This window comes from Aethina tumida, chromosome 2 (genome assembly GCF_024364675.1).
Source record: "Aethina tumida isolate Nest 87 chromosome 2, icAetTumi1.1, whole genome shotgun sequence".
In the NCBI taxonomy this organism is placed as follows: domain Eukaryota; kingdom Metazoa; phylum Arthropoda; class Insecta; order Coleoptera; family Nitidulidae; genus Aethina; species Aethina tumida.
In genome coordinates, this window is record NC_065436.1 from 36782917 (window position 1) to 36807300 (window position 24384).

Below are 24384 nucleotides of genomic sequence, written 5' to 3' on the forward strand. Positions count from 1 at the left end.
AATAATTCAAATACTTCATTTATAGTTTGAAAATTGGTCTGATTAATAGAAAGGTTACATTATAAAATTATTTTTAATAATATAAATATTAACGACTGAGAATTTCGCGATTTATACATACACACATATATATATATATATATATATATATATATATATATATATATATATATATATATATATATATGTGTGTATGTATAAATCGCGAAATTATATATATATATATATATATATATATATATATATATATATGATAGATTAGCGACTGTTAATCTAAATTCACACACACTTGTTTACTTCGCGGCTGATATAAACATGTGAGTCCCCCGTCCACGGCAGTTGCGTTCCGATTCAGAAACTGAACCGTGCCGAGTCTAACTAAAATAACCAGTTCACAGAAAGTCGGTTTGTTGAATGGTCTCACCGATCACATGAGGATGGCACCACTGCATGAAACGCCGTTATTCGTGTCATAACAAGTTCAAATTTGAACGGGTGAATGTCTACGGACGCGCTATTATTTTTTTATGCGTAAAGTATTTAACCACCTAATAAATTAAAATGACGAATAGAAAAAATGATGAATATGTGAACGTTTGTGTGAGAATCAAGCCAAATTTAAATACTGACTCCTCCATTACCTCAACAGCGAAATGTGTGGAGCTCATTAATAATGACGAACCGGTAAGTAGCAACTAAACAACCGTCATTCTGTTACCAAACTCACATGATTAATTTATATTATAAGATACTGTTGGTACCAGAGAGAGGCCAGGTCTACAGTTTCGACCGGGTCTTTACCGAGAGCGACACACAGAAAGACATATTCGATGCAATCGTAAAACCACTATTCGATCGAGTACAAGGCGGTTATAATTGCACCGTATTCACTTATGGTCAAACTGGAACAGGCAAAACTTATACAATGGGTACCAGTTGTGATGTCAAAGCAGGACTAGCATCACCGGACGATGAAGGTTTGATACCAAGAACTTTGAATGCTTTTCTAGAAGCCAAAGAAGATTACGACGTCGACATCTACATTTCATTTATGGAGATTTATAATGAGAAAGTTTTCGATTTATTGACTGCAAGAGATCCTATTGGGCCTTTAGTTGTCAAGGGTATGATGTTTGTTATTGACAAGTTTTGTTTGTTATTGTTCTTTTCTCTTTCAGGATTTAAAGTTTGTGGACTGAGTCGGAAGAAAGTGTTTAGTGTTTGTGATGCAAATCACTTTCTTAGAGTGGGCAACAAGAAGAGGCACACTGGTGAAACGAAACAAAATCTTAACAGTTCCAGATCTCATGCCATTTTCACTATTTATTGTGTCAAAAGAGATAGGTAAAATATTTACATGGTTTGTCTCTCTCTAAGATATAAATAATTAACATTTTAGTATGTCAGAATGTGTAGCAAAATTGAATCTGGTTGATTTGGCGGGGTGCGAAAGTGTCCGAAAAACTGGAACCAAAGGTAACTCCTTTTATGAAGGGATAAATATTAACAAAGGTCTACTTTCGATTGGACAAGTCATAAGTGCTCTGAAATCCAATTCCAATTATATTCCATACAGACAAAGCATCATTACAACCATTTTACAAGGTATACATACCACAAACTCAAATATTACATTTTGTGGTAATTTTTAAATGCACATGTTTTAGACTCACTGAACAAAGAAAATTACGTATCTTTGATCGCTTGTGTGAGCAGCAGCGTCAACGATACACACGAAACGGTGCAAACACTGGAGTTTTCTCACCGTGTAAAGAAAATAAAAAATAATCCGCAGGTGAACAGATTACTTTCACAGTGCGATACTCCATTCAAAAGGTTTGCATCGACGCCGCTCTCGCATTTACGACAATCAACGGCAAAGAAACCAAAGATGATCGCTGCGCTGGATCCCATCAGAGAACCCATTGGTGGGAACAGTACTGCGATCAGCGAAAACGCGAAGACGTTCTCGTTGTCAGAGTCGTCAATTTCGAGCGAAACGACGTCACAATTCAGTCCGATTATCAAAAGATACATGGTCGGCTTGGAAAGTCGATTGAAGAACATCATTGAGGAAACCATTCAAAGTGTAAAGGGGAAATCCTCGGTCTGGCTAATGGAGCAAAATACTCCGAAAATCGAGAGTCCAAAGTATACTTCTTCTTTTATTCTCCAACTCAAATTATTGTTTTTTTTCTATTCTTTTAGATTTTCTTTGAATGATTTACAGTCGACCGTTTCTCGGTTGGTTCAAAACGAAATGCAGCAGTTAAATACTGCTATAACTACAAGAGCTGCAAGTAGTCCCGTCAATAACGACAGTAACATTAAAAGGGTTTTGTCTTATGACAGTCCTGTTTTGGACGATATGAAAAAGGACGGTGAAGTCAATCATATTTTTAAAGCACCCGAACTCTTGACAAAAAAACCGACTAGAAGAAGTACTAGATTATCGTTGAAACGAGCTTCGATATTGAGTCGAAACGATAATACATTTACAGAGGAGAGTTTTGTGAAAATAAAATCACCACCACCAACGCTACCAACATCGACGGTTGTTTTGAGGAGAAGCACAAGATTGTCATTGAAAAATAATTTTAAAAGTTCGTCAAATATATCCATGATTGATACAACACTGGTTAATGAACGAAAACTGAGAGAAGAATCAATATGTGGAGTTAATTCGATGCAAATTGGCAATACCACTCCACATGTTACTAATATTAATAGTTTTTCAGAAGAGTTTAAATCTCTACCCAACAAATTTAATATTCAGAAACCTAGGAAAACACCAGCTGTTGTTAAAAGAAAGAAGAAGAATAATATGAATGAAGAAAGGTAGATTTGTATATTTTTTTGTTTGAATATTTATGAAATTCTGTCATTTTATTTTAGTGACCCACAAACACGATTAACGATTCATAATAGGAATATTCTGAATATTTTAAACAACGGTTCACAGAGAGAATTAGAAACATTACATTCAGTAGGTGCTAAATCTGCTCAACAAATAATTTTGTATAGGTAATATGTTTTTTATTAGAGCAAATTAATATTTTTCTACTTTTAACTGAAAATTTTTGTTTGTTTCAGGCAACTTAAAGGACGTTTTGCCAAAATTGAAGATTTGAAAGCAATCCCGGGTTGGACTAACAAAAAATTTGACAAGTTTATGAGCATTAATTTTTTATCGTAATTTAAGATTTTACCGTTTGAAGAATTTAATTTATTTTGTTAGAACGATGAGAAGTGTCTTTTGTGCTAGTCATTTTACATCCTAAATCATTTTTAGTTGAGTTATTTTTATCATTTAGAGGAGCTGTTTCATTTGTTGTATTTTAGTTGATAAATTAATTAATTAATCATTTTAATTTAAGAATAGACACAATGTACAATATACAATAAAATATAATATATAAAAACAAGTTTATACTTATAAACAAAAATAAAATATATAAAAAAGTATAAATATTATTATATTAATTGACGAATCGGAGAATTGTAATAGAGAACGAAAGAAAAAAAGGAAAAAATGCAAAGAGAGAAGTGGTTGTAACGACGTGTTTCAACCGCCACCGCTGTTTCAAACAAAAAAAATCTGAGACAATTAAACTTCTCCCCTTCTTCCTCGAACATCTGTGACGGCATCATCGTCATCTAAACAAACAAAGAGACGCCTCTCAAAATTCGTTGATGAGAATCGGATAAAAAATTTATGAACCTTGGGGGGCGGCCAATGTGCAAGCTGTGAATGTGTAGCACATCTCCACATCATCTGTTCGCTGCCTTTAAACATTTCTCTTTGCCAATCTCTCTGATGCCAGTACGCCAAAACTCATCCTCAGGTTCCTGTTGTTTCTGTTACTGATCGTCATCGCGATCATCGCCGCCGCCGCCGTTAATTCTGTACAAATTAAATATGTTCTCGGCGGTGGTCTTGTAGTACAACGGATCGAGGCCCTCTCTTCGTATGATTTCCGACAGGAGTCTTCGCGCGTTCACGAACCAATTTCACACCTGGAGCCTGCGTTATAATACATACAGCAATTGATTTGGTGGACAAGGTGAGGAAAAACAGCAAAGAAATTAATGAGATTTATGAATATTTACACGGTGAGACTGACCTCCTGCGCCAGATGTAGCTTCTCAGCATCGGTGGTGGGATACGCATTGTGTAACGCATCGGTGGAAACAGTACAGCGAAAATGCGAAAATGTTCTTGTTGTCCGAGTCGTCAATTTCTTTTCATTTAGATTTTCTTTGAATGATATACAGTTGACCGTTTTTCGGTTCGTTCAAAATGAATTGCAGCAGTTAAATACTGCTAGTACTACAAGGACTGCAAATAGTTCCGTCAATAACGACAGTAACATTAAAAGGGTTTTGTCTTATGACAGTCCCTGCCAACGCTGCCACCATCGATGGTTGTTTTGAGGAGAAGCACAAGATTATCGTTGAAAAATAATTTTAAAAGTTTGTCAAATGTATCCATGAATGATACAAAACTGGTTAATGAAAGAAAACGGAATAAAAAATCAATATGTGGAGTTAATTTGATGCAAACTGACAATACCACTCCACAAGTTTACTAATATTAATAGTTTTTCAGAAGATTTTAAATCTTTCCCCAACAAATTTAATATTCAAAAACCTAGGAAAACAGCAGCTGTTGTCAAAAGAAAGAAGAAGAATGATATAAATGAAGAAAAGTAGATTTGTATATTGTTTTGTTTGAACATTTATGAAATTGTGTGCTTTTATTTTCCGGATATTTTAAACAACGGTTCACTGAGAGAATTAGAAACATTATATTCAGTAGGTGCTAAATCTGCACAAATAATTGTACATATAATTCTGTACAGGTAATGTGTTTTTTATTAGAACAATTTAATATTTTTCTACATTTGTCTGACAATTTTTGTTTGTTTCAGGCAACTTAAAAGACGTTTTGCCAAAACTGAAGATTTGAAAGCAATCCCGGATAGGACTAAAAACAAATATGACAAGTTTATGAGCATTAATTTTTTATCGTAATTTAATATTTTATAGTATGAAGAACTTAATTTATTTTATTATTTTGTGCCAGACATTTTACATCCTAAATCATTTTCAGTTGTAGAGTGATTTTTATCATTTAAAGGCGCAGTTCCATTTGTTGTATTTTAGTGAATAAATTAATTAATTAATCATTTTAATTTAAGAATAGACAATGTACAATATATAATAAAATATAATAAATATATAAAAATAAGTTAACACTTATAAACAAAATTAAGATGGGTAAATGATGAATATATATATATATATATAAAATATATAAATAAATTAATTTAACAAGTGAGTATGTGAAATAAAGAATAGTTAAAATCTAAATATTTACAAAAATATGTCATATAAAACAGTATAAGTATTATTTAAAACCAGTTAATTCATGTACACCATGAAAATTGATGAATTGGAGAAATTGTAATAGAAATCGAAAGAAAAAAAAGGAAAAACGCAAAAAACGATAAAAGTAAAATTACAAGGCAAAGAACTACAGAGAGAAGTGATTGTTACGTGTTAACGCGATCTTTCTCTCTTTGTCTCACCGCCACCGCCGTTTCAACCAACAATCTGAGACAATTAAACTTCTCCCTTTCTTCCTCGGACATCTGCGACGGCATCATCGTCATCTAAACAAACAAAGAGACGCCTCTCAAAATTCGATGATGAGTGTCGGATGACAAAATTATGAACCTTGGGGGGCGGCAACTGTGGTAGATGCGCAAGCTGCGGATGCGCGGCACATCTCCACATCATCTGTTCGCTACCTTTAAACATTTCCATTTTGCCGAACTCTCTGATACCGGTACGCCAGAACTCATCCCCTGGTTCCCGTTGTGTCAGTTGCAGATCGTCATCGTGATCATCGCCACCGCCCCTTCCTCTGCACAAATTTAATATGTTCTCGGTGGTGCCGTCCGGAATGCGCATCCTTCTGCCGCGTCGCGAAATCTTGTAGTGCAACGGATCGAGGCCCTCTCTTCGTATAATTTCCGGCAGGAGTCTTCTTCGCGCGTTCACGAACCAATTGCACACCTGAATCCTGCGTTACAATACATACAACAATTGATTTGATGGACAGGGTGAGGAAAAAAGCAAAGAAATTAACGAGATTTATGAATATTTACACGGTAAGGCTGGACTCCTGCGCCAGATGTAGCTTCTCAGCATCGGTGGGATACGCGTTGTATCTGTGTTCGTACAACCAGCGTTTCAATACTCGAACCGAATTTTTTGGTAGATTCGCTCGTAATTTTTTCACATGATGCATGTGATGATAATGATGGCGATTGAAATGTTCATCGTATGGGGATTGAGGCACGTAATTGGTAACGAACTGTGCTTCCAACATGTTTTCGTCAATGTCGTTCATCATGATCGCCGTCGTTGACAATTTGTGTCAGTTTTTGTTGATGTTTTGTTTTGCGAGTCGACTGTTTCTTTTTTGACACACGATATCAATTAATTAATATCAAGCTAGTTCTTTGTTTGTGATATTAAACTAAATCGAATTAATTTGGATGGGTTGAATCGATCAAATCAATGAACGCGATTAATACAGCGATTTGCGACCGCCTCCGTATTTTCACCGCCTCCGTCCTTTCGACGCAACAATATCGATTTGCGAGTGCGGCAAAACTGGTGCTGTATCGTCGTCGCGACGACGTCATTTCGTATTTTGTCTCGCTGCTTACTTATTCCTCTTCCTTGTGCTTCGTCGTATGTTAAGACTCCGATGCAACAACAACAATAACAATATACGAAGCCATCGCCGCCAATTTAGAAGCTCACTGAGAGGGAATTACAATTCAGGGGGGTGTTTGGTTGTTGTGATCGTTGGTTTACTTTCGTTTCGTTTCCGAAACTGTGTTATAATGAAGGAGGAAGTGTATTTCAAAACTGTAAGTGTACTTATATTGTTTAAACATAAATAATTGAACAATTGATTTGTAAATTTGTAGTTAAAAACAAATCGATATTATAAGAACAAATTTACGCATTGAAATTTAAGTATTTGATTGTTGTTTATACTTATATATTATTATACGTCTTGTACTTTTTAGTTAAACTAAATTTTTTAAGTAAATAAGGTGCATTGTTTGCAGATCATTGAGGAATACAGTACGAATGGTATGCTCCTATGTATTCTCTTTTAATGATAAATTTAATTTTGTGCTAATTTATCTACGAAGAAGAGTAGTTAGAGAGAGGCATTTTTATGTTATTGAATTTACACATTACTTACATGTCTTAATTGTGACAACCAATAAGATCTGATAATAGCCGTACTTTGAATAGTTTATTGTTTAAGCAATTGTTAAAATAAAACACAATAGAAAATTGTTTGATTAAAATAAAATAATAAAATCACCTTAATTTACGCATGTCGTGCTCAGGTTTTTGAAAATGACAGCAGCTTTGCGAGTTCTGTCAAAAGAATCATGTGCGCGTATAGTCGTACTTTCTACGCATAACCATTGTATTCGTTCTCTCTGTCGCTCTCATACAAAAATGACTTATTCGAACTATCATCGTAGGCATCCAGGTTGAGTTTGTATGTATGGTGCGATGGAAAGAGAGGAGTAGATGAAGTAGAGGTCAGAACGTGGCAAAGCCTAAACTGCTGGCCAGTAGTTGCGGTTTATAAGTAAACAAAAGTGAATAAGTGCACCCGCGTTCGTCGCCGTGTGTGTTTTGTGTATTTGTGTCGTCGTTCGTGGGATATTCGAGGTAAACTTTGGCGAATCGAATTCGACTTTTACGCGTTTACATGGAAATGTCATATTTGTGACGTTTTTTTATCTCGAATTTATACGTTGTGACGTTTTGCTCTTTGTGTTCTAGGTTAATCGGAAATCATGATACTTTTGTTCGTTCGTTCCACCTTGGAAAAATTTAAATCGTATTTTCACGCAGTTAGTTTGACTAATTTGATGTCCCATCATTGTGTGCAGAGAACTACAATAAACGATTGTTTGTCGCGGGAATTTCACTTGGCTGAACCGTGTTAATCTTAATAATATTTTACGTCACTTGAATCTAATCTGTTGTGCTCTACTTTTCTATTACCAAAATTTAAATTTCATTCTGTGTGACAATTACGACGTTTTTGTAGGTTATGTGAGAACTGTCAAAGTTTTCAATGTTTATGTTGTTGTAGACGACGGATTGGTTAAATCAACAGAATTATTGAAATAAATCGTTTAAATAGTTTGTTTTCAAATGCTGATTATGTGTTAATTGAATGATATCAAAGTGTGTTTGACACTTGATTAAAATTGTAAACAAACATTGTTGCCAGTTTGCCGCCAACTTATTTAAAAAATTAATTTTCACTATTTTCCACAATTTAATAATTTTCTAATCTCCCAATTCTCAATTTCTGTGAACTGTTGAAACATGACCTAATCGAATTTAAATTGTCACGTGGACGCAACATTACTATACGACGTCTGCTACTACTACTACTACTACTACTACTACTACTACTATACAGTACTAGATAATATTTAATGAGTGCCGTAAATTTTCCGTAATTTTATAATACGGTTTTAATGAGGTCGTAAAAATACTGTTATCCATTACAGATTAGTTTTAAAATGTGACGAAAATTTACAATGCTCCCAGAACAAATGCAGACTAAAAATAGGGGATATTGAATTTTCACCACCTTAATTGGATACTTTTGAAAATTTTCTTGTTTAATATAAAACTTATTTCAACGAGTGTTTCAAGGTTATTATTAATTCAAATATATGCTGTGTATTTACCATACAATAGAAAAATTCAAAACATTTTAATTGATTTTCTTATTTTCTCGAGTCGTCCGATCCACAATTATGCATTTACAAGTGAAGTTGAAACAAATAGGACACTATGCACAGCGATACCGATCACAAAGTGTGATAAGTAGATTTGTAAGGAGACAAAGAGAAACGTATAGTGTAGATACAAAACTTGGACATGGTAGACCAAGCTGCACAACCATCAGGCAAGACTGTTACATCACCCAAAGTGCAAGAAGGAACATCAGAATATCGACCACCTTGAAACATCGTCGTTTCCATGTCGCCATTGATAGAACAGTATCTGTTAGAACCATTCGAAACGGCAACATGAACAATAAAATGTACAGAAGTGACATCACATAGTCGAGCCAAATTCCGAGGTGGTAGGGGCGGAATTCTACTTTTTAGATAACAGTGTACCATCTCATAGGATAAAAAGTATTCTTAACTGGATTAGGGAACTTGAAATTTTGCATCTTCTTTTGCCATCGATGTCACAAAGAAGTTAGATACTGACGAACCGGCTACTACCACACTTCTGCAGTTACAGGATGCTTCACCTCAAATCTGGGACAATATTTCTCAATATATGATTGACAACTTATCATGAAGCACATCACAATATCAGCCACTTTGATTAATCACCGTTTCCACATCGCCACTGGTTGAACAATATCTACTAGAACTGTTCGAAACGACAACATGAACAATGAAATGTACATAAGAGACATCATTTCTAACATAGTCCTTACCTCAAATCTGGGACAATATTTCTCAAGAAATGATTGACAACTTATGAGCTGATCCTACATGATATTGAACCGTTTTTCAGACCTTTGGCCATGGGACGATAAGAATAACGAATCGGCCCCAGAAAGGTATCAAGTTCATAATTTCAGGAAATGTTGGTACTCATAAGATACTTCGATGCTGTAAGTTTTTATCTGTTACCGTTTCTAAAAAATGAAACAATACTCAGTAAAAATTGTTATTCTTAGCACCTTGTGAATCGATTGATCTAAATATCGGATATATTTTGGGGTAGGATGGTAATTTTTAGGAAAAAAAAGTGCTATATCTGTTCATTAGAACCTTAAAAAGGTTATTTTCTTATTTTTTATTTTTCGCCATGTTACGATAAAGATAAATATATGAAATTATTTTTTTTGAATTCCTCATTCAATTTTCTATGAAATTATGAGCTTATGGAATTTTTTAAAACGGTACGTCACTTAACCCGGCGGGAGTGTGGTGAGAAAAAATTACTTCAGGTATGTGCGGGGTGTGACATACCCCACAAATAGACTGCCTGTAAAATTTGTCTATTACTAAAATTGCATCAAATGCTTTCAGAATATTTAAATAGGGAATTATCCAAGTGCGATTGAAATAAAAAAAGTATGTAATTATCCATATTTTAATTATTTTTCTTATAACAACTAAGGCACTAGATTTTGGTTACAGGAATCAACAACCTCTTTTTAAACAATTTCAAAGAAAACAACTTATAGCTAAATTAAAAAAAAAACTCTAGAAACTTAAAACACATGAGATCCTTGACATAATAAAAATAATAACAATTAGAATTTAATGTAGGAACTTCTTAGGAATCACCATCAACATCAGTACAGTTTTTGCAAGACAAAATTGCATGATCTAGGCATATTGCTTTTCCACAGCTCGTACATGCATATTTTGTTTTGCGATCTTTCTTCCGTGTGCAGTCGACACATCGAGCGTAATGTCCAGGGGCATTTGGGACTAATGGGCGTTGTGGTTCTTTGATTTGAGAAGAGATTCGCTGTCTTATATGAACTGGGATATTTTTTTGATCTGCTCGCAATCGTAAATGTGCATACACCAAACCCAAGCCTAAGTTACGGAGAAATTCTGTCCGTTTAATTGTTTTATTTCCATTTGCTTGAAATATTATATTGGCATTAATAGCACCCATATTCAGAAGTCCATAAAATATGGTCCCTATCCCCTCCCGCAACACCTTACCTCCAGCTACACGAAGCCGCTAAAATGACGCATTCAAAAATAAAAAAATACAGCGGTGCAAATACTCTGTGGGGTATGCCACACCCCACCACATCCCCGCCGGGTTAAAAAAAAAAATTAAAAACCGATTTTTTGCTCAAAAATCGATTTCTTTTTATGATTTAACTTTTGAAATGGTATAATACAGAACATTTACGATTACTGTACTAGTGAAAACAACAGAATAAAATAGGAACACTCATATAAAAATAATTGTTTTTCATATAATGAACTCTAATCATTATTTCTAGCTATACTGTTTAAATCAGTATAAAATACTGTTGTACTTTGAAAATACACATTTGAAAATTTTTAAACTTTGCTCCTTTTAACTGAACTTGCTATGTCTCCTGTCAAAAATTAAATTATATTATTGTATATTAAGTTATAATTTGTTTAATTATATAAAAATGAGAAATGTAAAAAATCAAACAAACATATTTATTTGTGTTCGTTTTTAATTAACGATTCAGTCATTCGTTTGTGTTCATAATTAATTCCATCGTTGATAAATGCAAAATAAAAAGCATTATGTAGTCGAGTATTTAATTATTTATTTATGTTATGTTCAAACCGATAAATACGAAACGTAAATTAACTCGTACCTTTTGAATTATGCCACCTTTTCTATGGTTTCAATTAATTAATTGAAATGTACTTGATTTAATGTATGATTGTTCTGTTCAGATGTGGGAACCAAATTGGATATTTACAAATTTCAACTTTAAGAGAAATAGAAATTTTAATTAATATTTTTTAGGCCGATTCCACCAAAGAGTTTATACTTTTGCTGCTAAATGGTATAATTAATGGTTTAATTAATAATTTACACGGTAGTGATATACAGAAGTTTGGAGTCTCGTTCGCGGTAGATAGATAGTGAGTGACGTTTTAAAGATCAAGGTTTCTATTTTATTCCTTAACATTGTGTCTGTTCTGTTCCATACTCGGTGCATTTTACAACGTTCCCGAGAAAAATATGAATATTTCTATATTTCTTTTAAAGTAAACAATCACATTAATAGTTTCTTCTTTAAGCATTTTAAATTTATAATTGTATAATTTAATATTTTTCAGCCTTGAACCGACTAATTGCATAATCAGTTAATACCCGTGATTTTAACTACCATATTATTTAGTAGGAAATTACAGTAAATTATAAGTTTATGCGCCATGGTCTACCGTGTTTTTTTTATTTTTGGAAAGTATTTTAGTGGCTGGCAATGTCAAGGCGATAATTAAATTAAATCATTCGCAAGGTACCTTCCTTTCTTCCTTCCTCGTTCCAATTCGATTTACATAAAATTTCGTAAACAGTCAACATTCGATTATTGAAGTTATTGCCCCGATAAAAGTGTGTTGTTATTGTTTGAACGAAGCGACCTAAATTCAAAAACTGCGTATTCGTGTCGGAAAAAGTGCACTTTGATATACATTGATGCAAACGAAAATCGAAAATCGGTAAACATATTTGTCCAGTGGTATCGAATAACCCATTAATTAGCATCAAGACCTTTCTCTTTCTCACCTTTAACCCCTTCAAATTTAGTTACACTGTTAATTGGAATCGGACGCGTGTGGGTTTTACACGTGCCCGGCTCTACGTTGTTTAACATTGTGTATTTACGATCAAAGAAATAGTAAAGAATTATCCTACATCAGTGTGGCAATTCAGCAAACCGACGTTTTCGGGTCTAAGAAGATTTTGGACTGCTCATTTTCGTTCACTAGGTTCGGCACGTAACGGGTACCGAATCGAAACTCGACTGTCATGAATCTCCATCCAGTTTTTGGTATTAATTTTATACAATTTTATAATCACCTGTAAATCGTATTAAATATTATTAGGATAAAATTTGGAGTCGGTGTGAATATAGCACATTTGTGTTTCAATATAATTATATAAATTTAATAATATAACTACAATTATAAAATAAACAATGATAATAATATACAAACAATAAATATTTATTTATGGTTAACTTAATTGTAAAAATATATTATATAATTATTAAAATAGTCTTCTACAATAATATAATTCTGAGAGAAATACTATGATTTTAATTTGAAACACAATTGTATTAATTAACTAAGCGTCTTGTTAATATCGATATTGTTCACCGTACAAAATATTCATTAAATTCTAAATTAGTTAAAACAAATGTAGTGGATGCATGTGCTTATTTCAAATAATAATAATTATATAGTTACAAAATGAGTAAATGTTAAAAATTAACAATATATTTGTAGGAACATTATTGCAGATATCACATTACGCATTTGGACAATAAAATAAGAATAAACATTTATTTTATATCAAAGTGTGGAAAATAAAATTCAATTATAAAATTACTGGTAAATGTTAAAGAGGATTTTTTAGAAAAAATTTGGTATGGACTCTGTTAATTCCACAGCACGACTGGATTAATAATATTAATAATAATAATGTTCAGGTTAATGAAATTCAAAAGAGAGAATTTCTTTTATATTGGAAGAACTTTTTCAAATTATTTACGGAATTATTAAGAGTTTATTTAATTGAAAATTGAACACAAGTGTTGTGTTTAAATTAAATATTAAATGAAACCTTTAAATTATTTTAGCCAAACAATATAATTAAATATAATTATTTGACTGATTTAATAATGAAACATTTTATAAATTGAAATAATTTACTTTTATTATAATAGAAATAGAATGATTTCGCTGTTAAAGAGTATGAGCCTTTCTTCTGGAGTGGAATTTTTGCTGTGTTAAATTTTAATGATATATAAAAGTAATTCATTACTCATTACTACTTCAGTAAAAAAGAAATTTTTGTTAAATCCTTCAAATCTTGACACTCAATGTCTTTTAAAGGGTGAGAGTTATAAAAAAATATAAGATACCCTTTTTGTAGAGCATTAAATTTCTTACAAGAAATGTAAATAGAAATTTTCTGTACGATCAAATAAGGTCGAGATATGGATTTTTTCATACGGAAAGTTAACAAAAATAGTCGATTAATGTAATGCCATAGAAACAGGGGGTCCACATCAGTTGCGTTCCGATTCAGAAACCGAACCGTGCCGACTCCAAAGGTACCGAACGTGTCTAACGAAAATAACCAGTTCACAGAAAGTCGGTTTGCTGAATAGCATACACTGTTCTACATCCATCTCGCATTGTTCAACTTGGACAATCGTCAGCGCGGTCCCGCTACGTCGAACTGCAATTGTTCAAAATTAGTAGCATACAAATTTAATGCAAATTGAATATAATTACATTTTATATTTACTATAAATAGACTGAAAGTGACTCACAGAAAATGCGTGTTTATATGTAGAAATTACTAGAAAATATTTTTTTTTTTGTTGCAGGTTTATTCAACGTTCTTCGACGATTGCCACTATGGTAGGTATCAGACGTCGACATTGAGACTTAATTTATTATCTTTATAAGTAAAACCTTGAAGATTCCTTCCTTATTGTTTCTAAATGTTAAACGAACGTTGTAGAGGACGCGTCGTTTGGTGGGAGAGTCGGCGTCGCCGAACTGCCGCTCAATCAACTGGCGTGAAGAGTGGTGCGGGCGTCGTGACGAAGATGACTCTGCCCGCTGCGCTGCCGCCGGTGGCGCGTCGCGCCGATAGACCACCCGCACAGCGTCGCAATCGGACGCAGTGTCTGAGCGCCGCGTGGGCCGACGTCCAGCCGTCGGTGGCGGCGCAGTCACGAAGGGAACGACGCCGTGCCGTCTGCTCCTGGTCGGTCGGTTACGGCACACTGCACGAGCTGGACGAGTGGCGGGCGGCAGCCGCCGTCGCCGCCGTCAACGAACAGGTCCGCAACAAAGGTAATCTGTCCGATTTGTCATTTGACATCATCATTTGACTGACTGACGTTCGCCACGAAAATTATTATGGTGTTAATCTATCTCTATTATTGATATGACAACGCAAACTTAATGCGAGTATAAATGCGGCGATGATTAAATAGTAGATAAGATTGTGAAGTGAAATGAGTCGCAATGGAGTTTGTTCGTTCGTTTCCAGGAAAGGTGGCCGCCGTCTCCGACAACGGTAATCGCAATCGTCTCGTCACATCACCAACTATAGCTCTGCCCCATGAATCACCCCAGGTGAATGCCGCCGATTTCTACCGATAACTAAGAGTTGGGGACAATCTGGTGTCTGTGTTGCAGGCGGCGTCTCGTCGTCGGGGAACGGAGCGACTCGGCGGCGGTGCGAGGACGCGCGTCGACTTCCTAGGTATGCCGGGCATCAAGTCGATACTGAACAGGAGGCGGAACAGCGGTGAGGGCGCCGACGGCGACACCACAAGCTCGCCGCTGGTCAAGACGCCCAAGGGTGGCGGCGACGGTCTCAAGGCCGCCTCCAGTCTGGCCAGTCTCAGGAAATGCGAGACCGTTTTGGCCCTCACCAGTGTTCTAAGGTACGCAAATATAATAGAAAAAGCGTTTGACCCGTCTAAATTTAGAGAGAGACATCTTTCATGATAGAGACAGTAGAAGTATGTCTCATAGTGAAAGACTTATGTAAGACTATTGTACATGATGTCTCTTTCAGGATTTAAATGGATCAAAGTCTTTTCGTACTGTATACAGTCGACTCTCGTTGATTCGAAACTCAAGGAAAGCTCTCTATAATTCAAAGTTATCACGAGTTCCCTAGAAAATCTGTTTATATTTACACGTAACAAAACGAAGCGTCACACACTCGACAATTGAAAGTTGCAGAGAGAAAGGGAGAGACAAGTTCAGACTTGTATTGATTAGTTTGATACACATTTCTTTACGAATTTAAGTTTCAGTTACTATTACTCTTTCATTGGTTGTATACAGATTAAATAAAACTTCGTTAGTTATGAGTCCTAAAAAGTATAAATGCTTGATAACTTCTAAAAAGAAGTTAATCGAAAAAGAAAAGGGGAATGAGAAGAAAAGTGATGTTGCAAAAAAATTTAAGATTCCTCTGAGTAACCACAGTGTGGTGTACTCTAAGCATCAAAAACTTTGCGGCAAGTTAAGGGTAGTTTACCAATTTCAAAAAGAGAAATGGAGTTGTGTTTAAAAAAGTTTATTGGGAACTGATACTTCTGCCAAAGGTTCTGACGTATCGTCCTCATGTGTATCTGTCATAGATAAAATTTCAGTTAGAGAAATCAGTTAGAGAACCTGAGACAGCAATGTCTTCATTCACTTGAACAAAGTCAGAAAAATTTACACCGCTGATGTCAACTAGTGGTCCTATTGCTGGTTATTCATCATCCGTAATTATTGGAAGATTTTTCTAATCTTCTTTTATGAAACTGGATTTATTCAAGCAGTTGAGAATCGTTAGGATGTTACAGCTCTCCATGCCTCGTCAATCAGTAAAATATCCGTCAGAACCATGATATTCGCAGTTAGCTGCTTGTCGAGAGATTGTAAAACGAGCTTAACAATTTTTTTGCGATAGAACATCTTAAAATTATGGACGATTTCTTGGTCCAATGATTGCAATTTGGAAGTTGTATTTGGCGGAAAGAAGTAGAGTTCTACGTTGGACAATGTAAGAGGTCTGTTGTGGACCGTGGAATTGTCTAAAGAGTAAAATTTTCCGCTTTTGTCGTTTTATGATAACTGTTAAAAGCCAATTGTTCTGTCGTCATCCAAGCTTTTTTGTTAGCACGATAATCAGTAGGAAACGATTTTACTCCTTTGAAACATCGCGGTTTCATTGCTTTTCCTATCACTAAGGGTTAAGTTTTTCCGATCCATCCATATTTACTGCAAGTAAAACAGTCAACATCTCGTTACTATGTTTTCCTCCATGAGATTTTTCATCTTTAAAAGTAAGCGTCCTGCCCAGTAAACATTTGAAAAATAGGCCAGCTTCATCAGTAGGGGAGACCGGGGCAAGATGGGATACTTAATAGAAAAAAAGTCATAACATGAAAATCAAACTGGTTATTAAAAATCTCTTACAACAAAAGCAACAATTGCAGTTTTAATTAACATAATTATAATCTTTTATAGTGCTAAATCACATATTTTTTTGGCAAATAGGAACTAAATGGCACATGTCAAATATCCCGTCTTGCCCCAGGATCGGGGTAAAACGGGAAACGCTATGGGTTATAATGAGTACACATTTTAATATAGTTGACAACGTTCACATATATGTGTCTATTCATCGTTATCGTCTAGGTTATACTTGCGCAGGAATTGTGGGCCCAACCATGGCATACGTTACAAATAACCCATCTTTCAGTAGACTGCGAATATAAGTAATCAGAATATATGCAAGGACAATCATTGTCATCGTTTTGAGATCAACTAATATCGGTGTCACTTTCTTTTTTGCGTCTTTTGTTTATATTCTTATTTCCGACTTCTTTTTTTTTTGCAAAAGAAACAACAGTTCTAACCTACTAAATTATTCAGCGAAAATGCAGTCTAAATTCGTTAGCTTTACGCTACTATAACAAGTATAGGGTAAAATGTTGCAATAGCACTAATACCTAGCCTGTTGCACATCGTTTCAAAACTGAAAACTTAAAAATCCTCCAAAAATCTGTTTTTTGTCGCTGCGCAGCCAAAACACGTAGTGACACGCACAGATTGCTCGAACTCGTCTGACGCAGATGAGCATTTCGCGAATAGCACTGTATTAGGCTCTGTTGTGTTCACCAATCACACACACAAACACATTTCCCGTCTTGCCCCGGTCTCCCCTATTAAAAATGTCTCGGGCATCATAGTTTTCAATAAAAGTCTTCAATTTACCATGCCAATCTAAGCAAATTACATCATTAACTCTCCCACTTTCCCCACAAATTTTTTTAAACACAACTCCATTTCTCTTTTTGAAATTTGCCGCAAAGTTTTTGATGATTAGAGTAGACTCTTTTGCTTCTCCCTTTAACAAGTTTCGGCTAATAGACACTTTTTGTCCCCTACACTGTCTTAGCCAAATGACCTGGTTTTCTTTCAGATGAGGAAATTCACCTTTAGTGGTAGTTTAAGCAGCGTAAATTTTCTCTGCTTTATTATGGTTGAGAGGGTACTTGAGAGGAATTTTAAATTTTTTTGCAACAACACTTTTCTTCTGACCTCCCTCTACTGCAACTTTGATTTGCCGTTGTTTGAGTACATAAAAATGTATTGATTTAGTTCGAAATATAAAGCGATTTTCTAGGGAAATTCTGATAACTTTGAATTACAAAGAGGTTCGAATTATCAAAGGTTTGAATTAATAATTACAACAGATCAACTTGTATTACCAATGTTTTAGGTCCTCATCATCATCGTCGAGCATCGAGCCGTTGCAGGCCACGAATCGATTGCGAGCGTCGCCACCGGCGTCGCGAATGTGCTCCCGATGTTCCAGCCTCCTGACGTTGGCTTCCGCCTCTAGATACTCGTTGAATTCGAGCGCTGGATTCGTACAAGTCGGCAATGTCCCTACACAACAACAGCAGCAGCTGCAGCTGTGCAAGCTGTGTCTCGCCGAGGTGCCGACGCAACAGGTCGTCCACATCGGACAATGCAACTGTTCGTTTTGTATTGAGGTGATTGACGAACTACGAATTGATCGATCGTACGATGCCTAAACGATTCCTCTTTCTTATTTTCAGTGCATGAAAGCGTACGTGCAGTTCGAAATAGCGGAAGGGGCGTACGACATTTCGTGTCCGGACGCGCAGTGTCCCTCGCAGGGCGTGTTGCAACAAGACGAGATTAAAAGACTGGTCGGAAACGAGCTCGCCGGCAAACACCTCAAGTACAGAATCAACAGAGGTCCGATTTTAAGCGTTACCACAATACAATTGTCGTTATTGTTGTTGATTATTTTGCAGAGGTGGAACTGGACAAGACGAGGACGTGGTGTCCGCGTGCCGGTTGCGAGACGGTGTGCACGCTGTGCCCCACGCAGAAATGCCTACCCCAGAGCGTCTACTGTCCCACCTGTTCGACTGACTTCTGCAGCAACTGCAAACGCGAATGGCACGAGGGTCTGAGCTGCGAAGAACACGCCGTCCGTCTGGCCAAGGATGGGAAGGAGGAGCAGGGCATTCCGTTTGACGGCGACCTTATAAAGTGCTGTCCCATGTGCAAGGTGCCGATCGAAAAGGACGAAGGTTGTGCGCAGATGATGTGCAAGCGGTGCAAGCACGTTTTTTGTTGGTATTGCTTGGCTAGTCTTGACGTAAGGCCCCTTTGACTGGTACGACTGCCGTCACTTAACTAACTGCTTGTGCTGCTTACAGGATGATTTTCTATTGCGACATTACGACAAAGGTCCCTGCAAGAACAAGTTGGGTCACTCGCGGGCGTCGGTCATCTGGCACCGCACCCAGGTCATCGGTATCTTCGCCGGTTTCGGGATCCTGCTGCTGGTTGCGTCGCCGCTGTTGCTACTCGCCGCTCCCTGCATAGTGTGCTGCAAGTGTCGCGTTTGCAACGTAGGAACGACCAAATTGGACAACGAGGAGGACCAGGTGCCGGGCGAGGAGTCCTGAGTGCTAAAACTGAGGCGCATGCTCATGGGATCGGGTTGGGGCTACGAGTGACGAGTGACAATCACGGTGTGTGCTCGTTACGGTCTAAGTCTTGTGATATATGAACGACGAAAGTGGGGGACGGAAATAATGCATAAAACATCGCCGACTTGTATTTGTTAAATAATAAATGAGAAAAACGACGAAATTGAACTTTATTTTGTATGTTGTTGTCGATTGCGTGTTATTTCCGTTTTCTGTACAAAACATATACGTACGGCCTGACCTGATTGCAAGAGAATGGGTTACACATCACCGATTAAGAGTTTTTGAACATGGACGGAAACTGTGATAGAACTGTGATTACTGAGAATATAACCAACCGTCTGTGTCTTGAACTCGTGTGCATATTTATATTTTACTATACATATTTTTTGTTTGGCCTAAGATTTAGAGTTTATGTATTTATTTTACAATTTCTTTTTGGGTAAAGAACGGTTTAACATAATCACCTTGGATATTAGGAATGTCTGTCTGTCTGGAAAAGAATTAACCAACCTGTTGTGCATCCGCTTTTAGTATATATCTATTTACAAGCTGATAACAACAAAAACAAAAATAAGTCACTTGTAGCATATGTGCAATAACAAAGGGCCATTTCTACAATATTGTTACAGGTTAAACAACTAAAATAATATTATGTTGTACATGTAGATACATGTTCATTGTTGTTAAGTTTAAATCATTTTATTGAGTTTTACGTTATGTTACTAAAACCTTCAAATTATTTTTCTCATTGTTATTTGTTGGACCTAAAATTGTACTAAAGAAAATTATTTTTAGGTTTTACATATTGAGAAAAGTTTGACCAAGTACAAGTATATTTTTAACAAATTTAAAACAATTTCAACAAGGCAGTAGACTAAATTTACAGTTTCAAATTCTAACTTCCAAAAAACTTCAATAATTATACACTACTACGTGTTAAAAATAATGCTTTACTTTCAACGTAATTTATTTACAGTAAAAAATTTCATCTCTTATTTAAAAAATAAAATTGATTTAATTCCTGTATAAAATCTTCCAAAATTGTGTATAATTTTTGAAGTTATGCCATAATGGTTTTATTTGATAAACTATTTTGTAATTCTACTTTTGAAACAATTGTTAAATTTTGAAAGTCTACATGTGTGTAGCCTATTTTTGGAGATATTGTAAAGTTACATTTTAGACACGTTTATTTAGCCATGTCTCCAATTATAAATATTACTGTTGTAAAGATGTATATATTGTTATAACTGATAGATTTAATTAGGTACCATGTACTTAAATTCATAATAAAAGCGTTAAAATTTTCATCTTGTATTATTTAGATCCAATTAATTTGTCGATCAAAATATGACGAACAAAAAGGAAAATTGTTACATAGTAATGTGCCACACAATTTGGAATTAATATATCACAATCAAATATTTGAAAATGCATAAATTAGATCTCTTTATTTAATAAATTCTAAACTACATCGTGATATATTACCATGACAGACCAAAATTAAGATTCTTTAATACACAAAAAATGCAAGAAGCTTCTTGAAATATTTTCTTCTGGAAAGTAATAACAGATTGACGGGAAGTCCGACAGTGATGTTATATTATGTTGAAAAAATTACTTCTAGTTGTCAGTTACCTTATTAACTCGTCTTGTTCTGAACCTACCTGAAATCATTCAAAAACATTCAATTAGTATCAAAATAAATAGAAAATAAAAAATTGTTTATAATTTTTTTAACTAAAGAGGTATATTTTTACTAAATAGTATAAATAGCAAATTATTTCATTTAAAAAAATGTAAAACATGACGACTTGTAACAAAATTGAGTAAACTTTACTAATCTAGGTGAAATAGTAACAACCCTCAAAAGTCATTATTTAAAGTCAATTTGAAAATTGAAATAATTTACTATATATTAATTACTTAAACAAGAAAATATCTAATAATTAAAGTTTAAATATGATAATTTAATAATTTCACATTTTTAAAGTTTATATTTGTAATAAGAAGTAAAAAAATTTAACTAAAAATAAACAAATTTATTTAAGGAGCTTTCAAATACCTATAAATTGTTTTAAAAATCGATATTATAATTTAATAAGAAGCAAAATTTATTTTTAATCAAACAGTATAATATTTAAATATTAAATAACAATTTTGAATTAAATTTGAATTAATATATCCAAATGTTATTATGTAACTGTTTAATTTAGCTTAAAATTAAATAAATGAATTAAATTATAAATATTTACTAAAATATTTCAACATTTTTTTTTAGTTTATATAAAATCTAATTAATTTAGGAACGCGAGCGTGCTCCCCTTCCCAACTAAGCGATATACGTGTCGATAAGGTACTGATTATTAATTGATTGGTTCTATTATTCTTAAACGACTCACGCCATGCGTACAATTATGGGTTTATATAACCTAATGTCTATGGTGGACTATATTCATATTTAATTAATAATTCAATAATATTTAATATTTAATAATTAATAATAATAATAAATAATTAAAAATAATAAAATAATAATAATAATTAATAATAATAATAATGTAGAAACCGCCCTTATTTGCTATACAAAAGATAAAAATGTTAAATAAAACGCCCAGATTTTTACAGCAATCCTTCCTCACCAGCACACATCCATTTATGTTGTATGAAACCTAGACTGGCAATTTACGTTTGGTGTAACTTACAATAAAGCATTTCTTTACATTTACCTGGAGGTTGTTACTCTGACACCATGCCACCATATCACTTTGTAAAGAAAGGGCTTGTATAATACTGTCGACTTGATAATATAGCTTCAGATCATCAGCATAGGCTAGACTACAGCATAAAAACAAACTCAACAAGTCATTAATGAATAAAAGGAATAATAGGGGTTAGACACCTGCGGTACGCCAGATGATGCAGTGTAAGTGTGAGATCTAAAACCGTTTTAGTTGACGTAACAAGTTCTATCTTGTACATAACTCTCAATTAAATTAATAAGATTATCACTGAGATCAATAGTAACAAATTTGTTCAACAGTTAAAAATCTGCGTAAATGACGTCCATCTGACTTATCACCTTTTTTAATACTGGATTAATTTTGGCAGCTTTCCATATAGATGGGAAGTATTAATGTAAATTTGCAATCCTTGATAAAAAATACAGATATCTGATCATTCCCCGCAGTTTTTTTGTTGGCCAATTCACCATTCGAAATTGAGTCAGTTGAGTAAAGTTGTTGTGTCTTAGCTCTTAAACCCCTAACGTTTTGATAATAAAGACTATACGTTTGATTAAGACTGTTGGACACCTTTAGTTCTTCTGTTCGGAATTATTTGTGTTTAATTCGTATATTTGTCGTATATCATCCAGACGAGTTTGTAGTTGAGTTTTCACAATTCTAACAAATTCCAGGAGGTTAGCGGTTTAAAATTACAACTGTGAAAATAGCAGACTTAAGATTGTTCAAGTCGTTCATTTCCTTACATGTTGAACAATTCCGCAATAACCCAAGATCAGCTCAAATCTGTTTAACTAATAGAGCACAAAGAAATGAAAATCAACCAAAGATCACCATAAGTGTTGAGAAAATTCCCAATACTAAATGCAAAGAGAAGATTGTTTTCCATGTTGTGGAAACACTTCAAGAGCAGAAGAAAGGAGAATTCTAAGACCTCAAGAAGAAAGGAATGTACTTGTCAAAACACAATCGATAGTGGCTGCTCAAGTCATATGACAAACAAAAAGGAGTTGCTCCATGATAGAGTAAAAACAAAACCAGCTAATTTTAAAGTGACTAAAGCTGGACACTGTATTACCTCTCAATTAAAGGGTAAGCAGGAAATGAAAACATTTGTTTGAAAATGTGTCCTATGTGCAAAATTTGGAACCTTTTATCGATAAATGCAATTATTGAAAGAAATGGTGAGGTGACATTCACCAAGAATCAAGTGAAGATCATTCATGAAAATGAAGTGGTAATGGTACTCGGAAGCTTTGGTTTCAAGAACTGAAGATATACCTCAAGATCATACTGAATGGCACAGAAAGCTCTCAAGAAGTGTGCTGATGACATAAAGTGGGTAATCTGTATACAAGCAAAGCATGTAAGAAACGCGTTTAATACAGAAAAAATAGAGATCCTACACTCAGATGTTTGTGGGAAAATTTCACCACCAACAAATGATGAGAAAAACCATTTTCTCACAATAATTAATGACTATACGGACTTTGTAACTGTCTATCTAATGGAATCCAAGGATGAAATAGAAATCTGTATTCAAGAATTTATAAATACTGCGGAAGTTCAACATAATCCAAAAGTCTTTAAGTTGAGATATGATAATGGAGGAGAATTTAGAACTGTGTCTGCTTCTGTTTGTGAGTACATCTCAGCAGCTCAATGCTGCAAACAAGTGACAACCATAAAGACCATTCTTCAAGAACTGATTGACAAGACAGTAACAGTTACTCTTCATGTGGACCATACATCAGCGATAAGACTCATCATGCTTACTAATTAAGACTATATTACAAAATTAGTTCGTTTTCTGATTATTTATTTCAATAAATTAAGTGTATTATTATGATCCCTTATTAAAAAAATTGTTTTTTAAATAACTGTTTTAAAGATTTGAATAAGCAAAGAGTGTACAATTAGAAGTTTAACTTACCACAGAGTTACTCACATTTATTTCAATAAATTAGTTATTTATTTCAATAAATTAAGTGTATTAGTATGATCCCTATTCACCAGAGTTATTCTTTACATGAACATTTAAGCGGTGTTGTCAGATCTTGTTTAGCTCTCTTGTTAAAATGTTTCCTTAACATATTTGTTCGTTTATATTACACACATATTATCCAACTGTAATTGATACTATGAATTACATGACAAGATTTGTTTAATATATACATACAACAAAAATTGTATACAATATTATTTCAATAAACATTTTGAATGGCAACGTCT

General features: G+C 34.5%; 3 protein-coding genes and 1 long non-coding RNA gene across 6 annotated transcripts; 2 read left to right on the top strand and 2 right to left on the bottom strand.

The window, feature by feature from the left end:
- Positions 1 to 264: 264 nt before the first annotated feature.
- Positions 265 to 3376, top strand: LOC109607770 (kinesin-like protein Nod). Its single transcript, XM_049962858.1, has 8 exons — positions 265 to 684; positions 749 to 1124; positions 1179 to 1344; positions 1400 to 1605; positions 1668 to 2151; positions 2209 to 2838; positions 2896 to 3024; positions 3094 to 3376. The coding sequence occupies exons 1-8, from the start codon at positions 562 to 564 to the stop codon at positions 3194 to 3196; spliced, it is 2217 nt and encodes a 738-aa protein (XP_049818815.1). The 5' UTR covers positions 265 to 561; the 3' UTR covers positions 3197 to 3376.
- A 1839-nt stretch (positions 3377 to 5215) lies between these two features.
- LOC109594073 (iroquois-class homeodomain protein IRX-4-like) lies at positions 5216 to 6455 on the bottom strand. Its single transcript, XM_020009237.2, has 3 exons — positions 6174 to 6455; positions 5740 to 6088; positions 5216 to 5675 (listed from the first exon to the last, which is right to left on the bottom strand). The coding sequence occupies exons 1-3, from the start codon at positions 6419 to 6421 to the stop codon at positions 5556 to 5558; spliced, it is 717 nt and encodes a 238-aa protein (XP_019864796.2). The 5' UTR covers positions 6422 to 6455; the 3' UTR covers positions 5216 to 5555.
- Positions 6456 to 6812: 357 nt separating this feature from the next.
- On the top strand, positions 6813 to 20716 carry LOC109594106 (E3 ubiquitin-protein ligase RNF19A). 3 transcript variants are annotated; one of them, XM_020009282.2, is made up of 9 exons: positions 6813 to 6947; positions 14237 to 14270; positions 14374 to 14711; positions 14911 to 14996; positions 15060 to 15310; positions 18154 to 18430; positions 18497 to 18659; positions 18719 to 19068; positions 19130 to 20716. In XM_020009282.2, exons 3-9 carry the CDS (start codon positions 14462 to 14464, stop codon positions 19379 to 19381), a joined length of 1629 nt encoding a protein of 542 aa, XP_019864841.1. In that variant the 5' UTR covers positions 6813 to 6947; positions 14237 to 14270; positions 14374 to 14461; the 3' UTR covers positions 19382 to 20716. The 3 variants fall into 3 exon arrangements, with proteins under 3 accessions (XP_019864841.1, XP_019864840.1, XP_019864842.1); XM_020009281.2 differs by lacking the exon at positions 6813 to 6947 and adding an exon at positions 7573 to 7776; XM_020009283.2 differs by lacking the exon at positions 6813 to 6947 and adding an exon at positions 9462 to 9712.
- LOC126264443 (uncharacterized) lies at positions 20707 to 24181 on the bottom strand. The gene is made up of 2 exons (XR_007547156.1): positions 24101 to 24181; positions 20707 to 21075 (listed from the first exon to the last, which is right to left on the bottom strand). It is a non-coding gene; the product is annotated as an uncharacterized LOC126264443 (long non-coding RNA).
- Between the last annotated feature and the right edge of the window lie 203 nt (positions 24182 to 24384).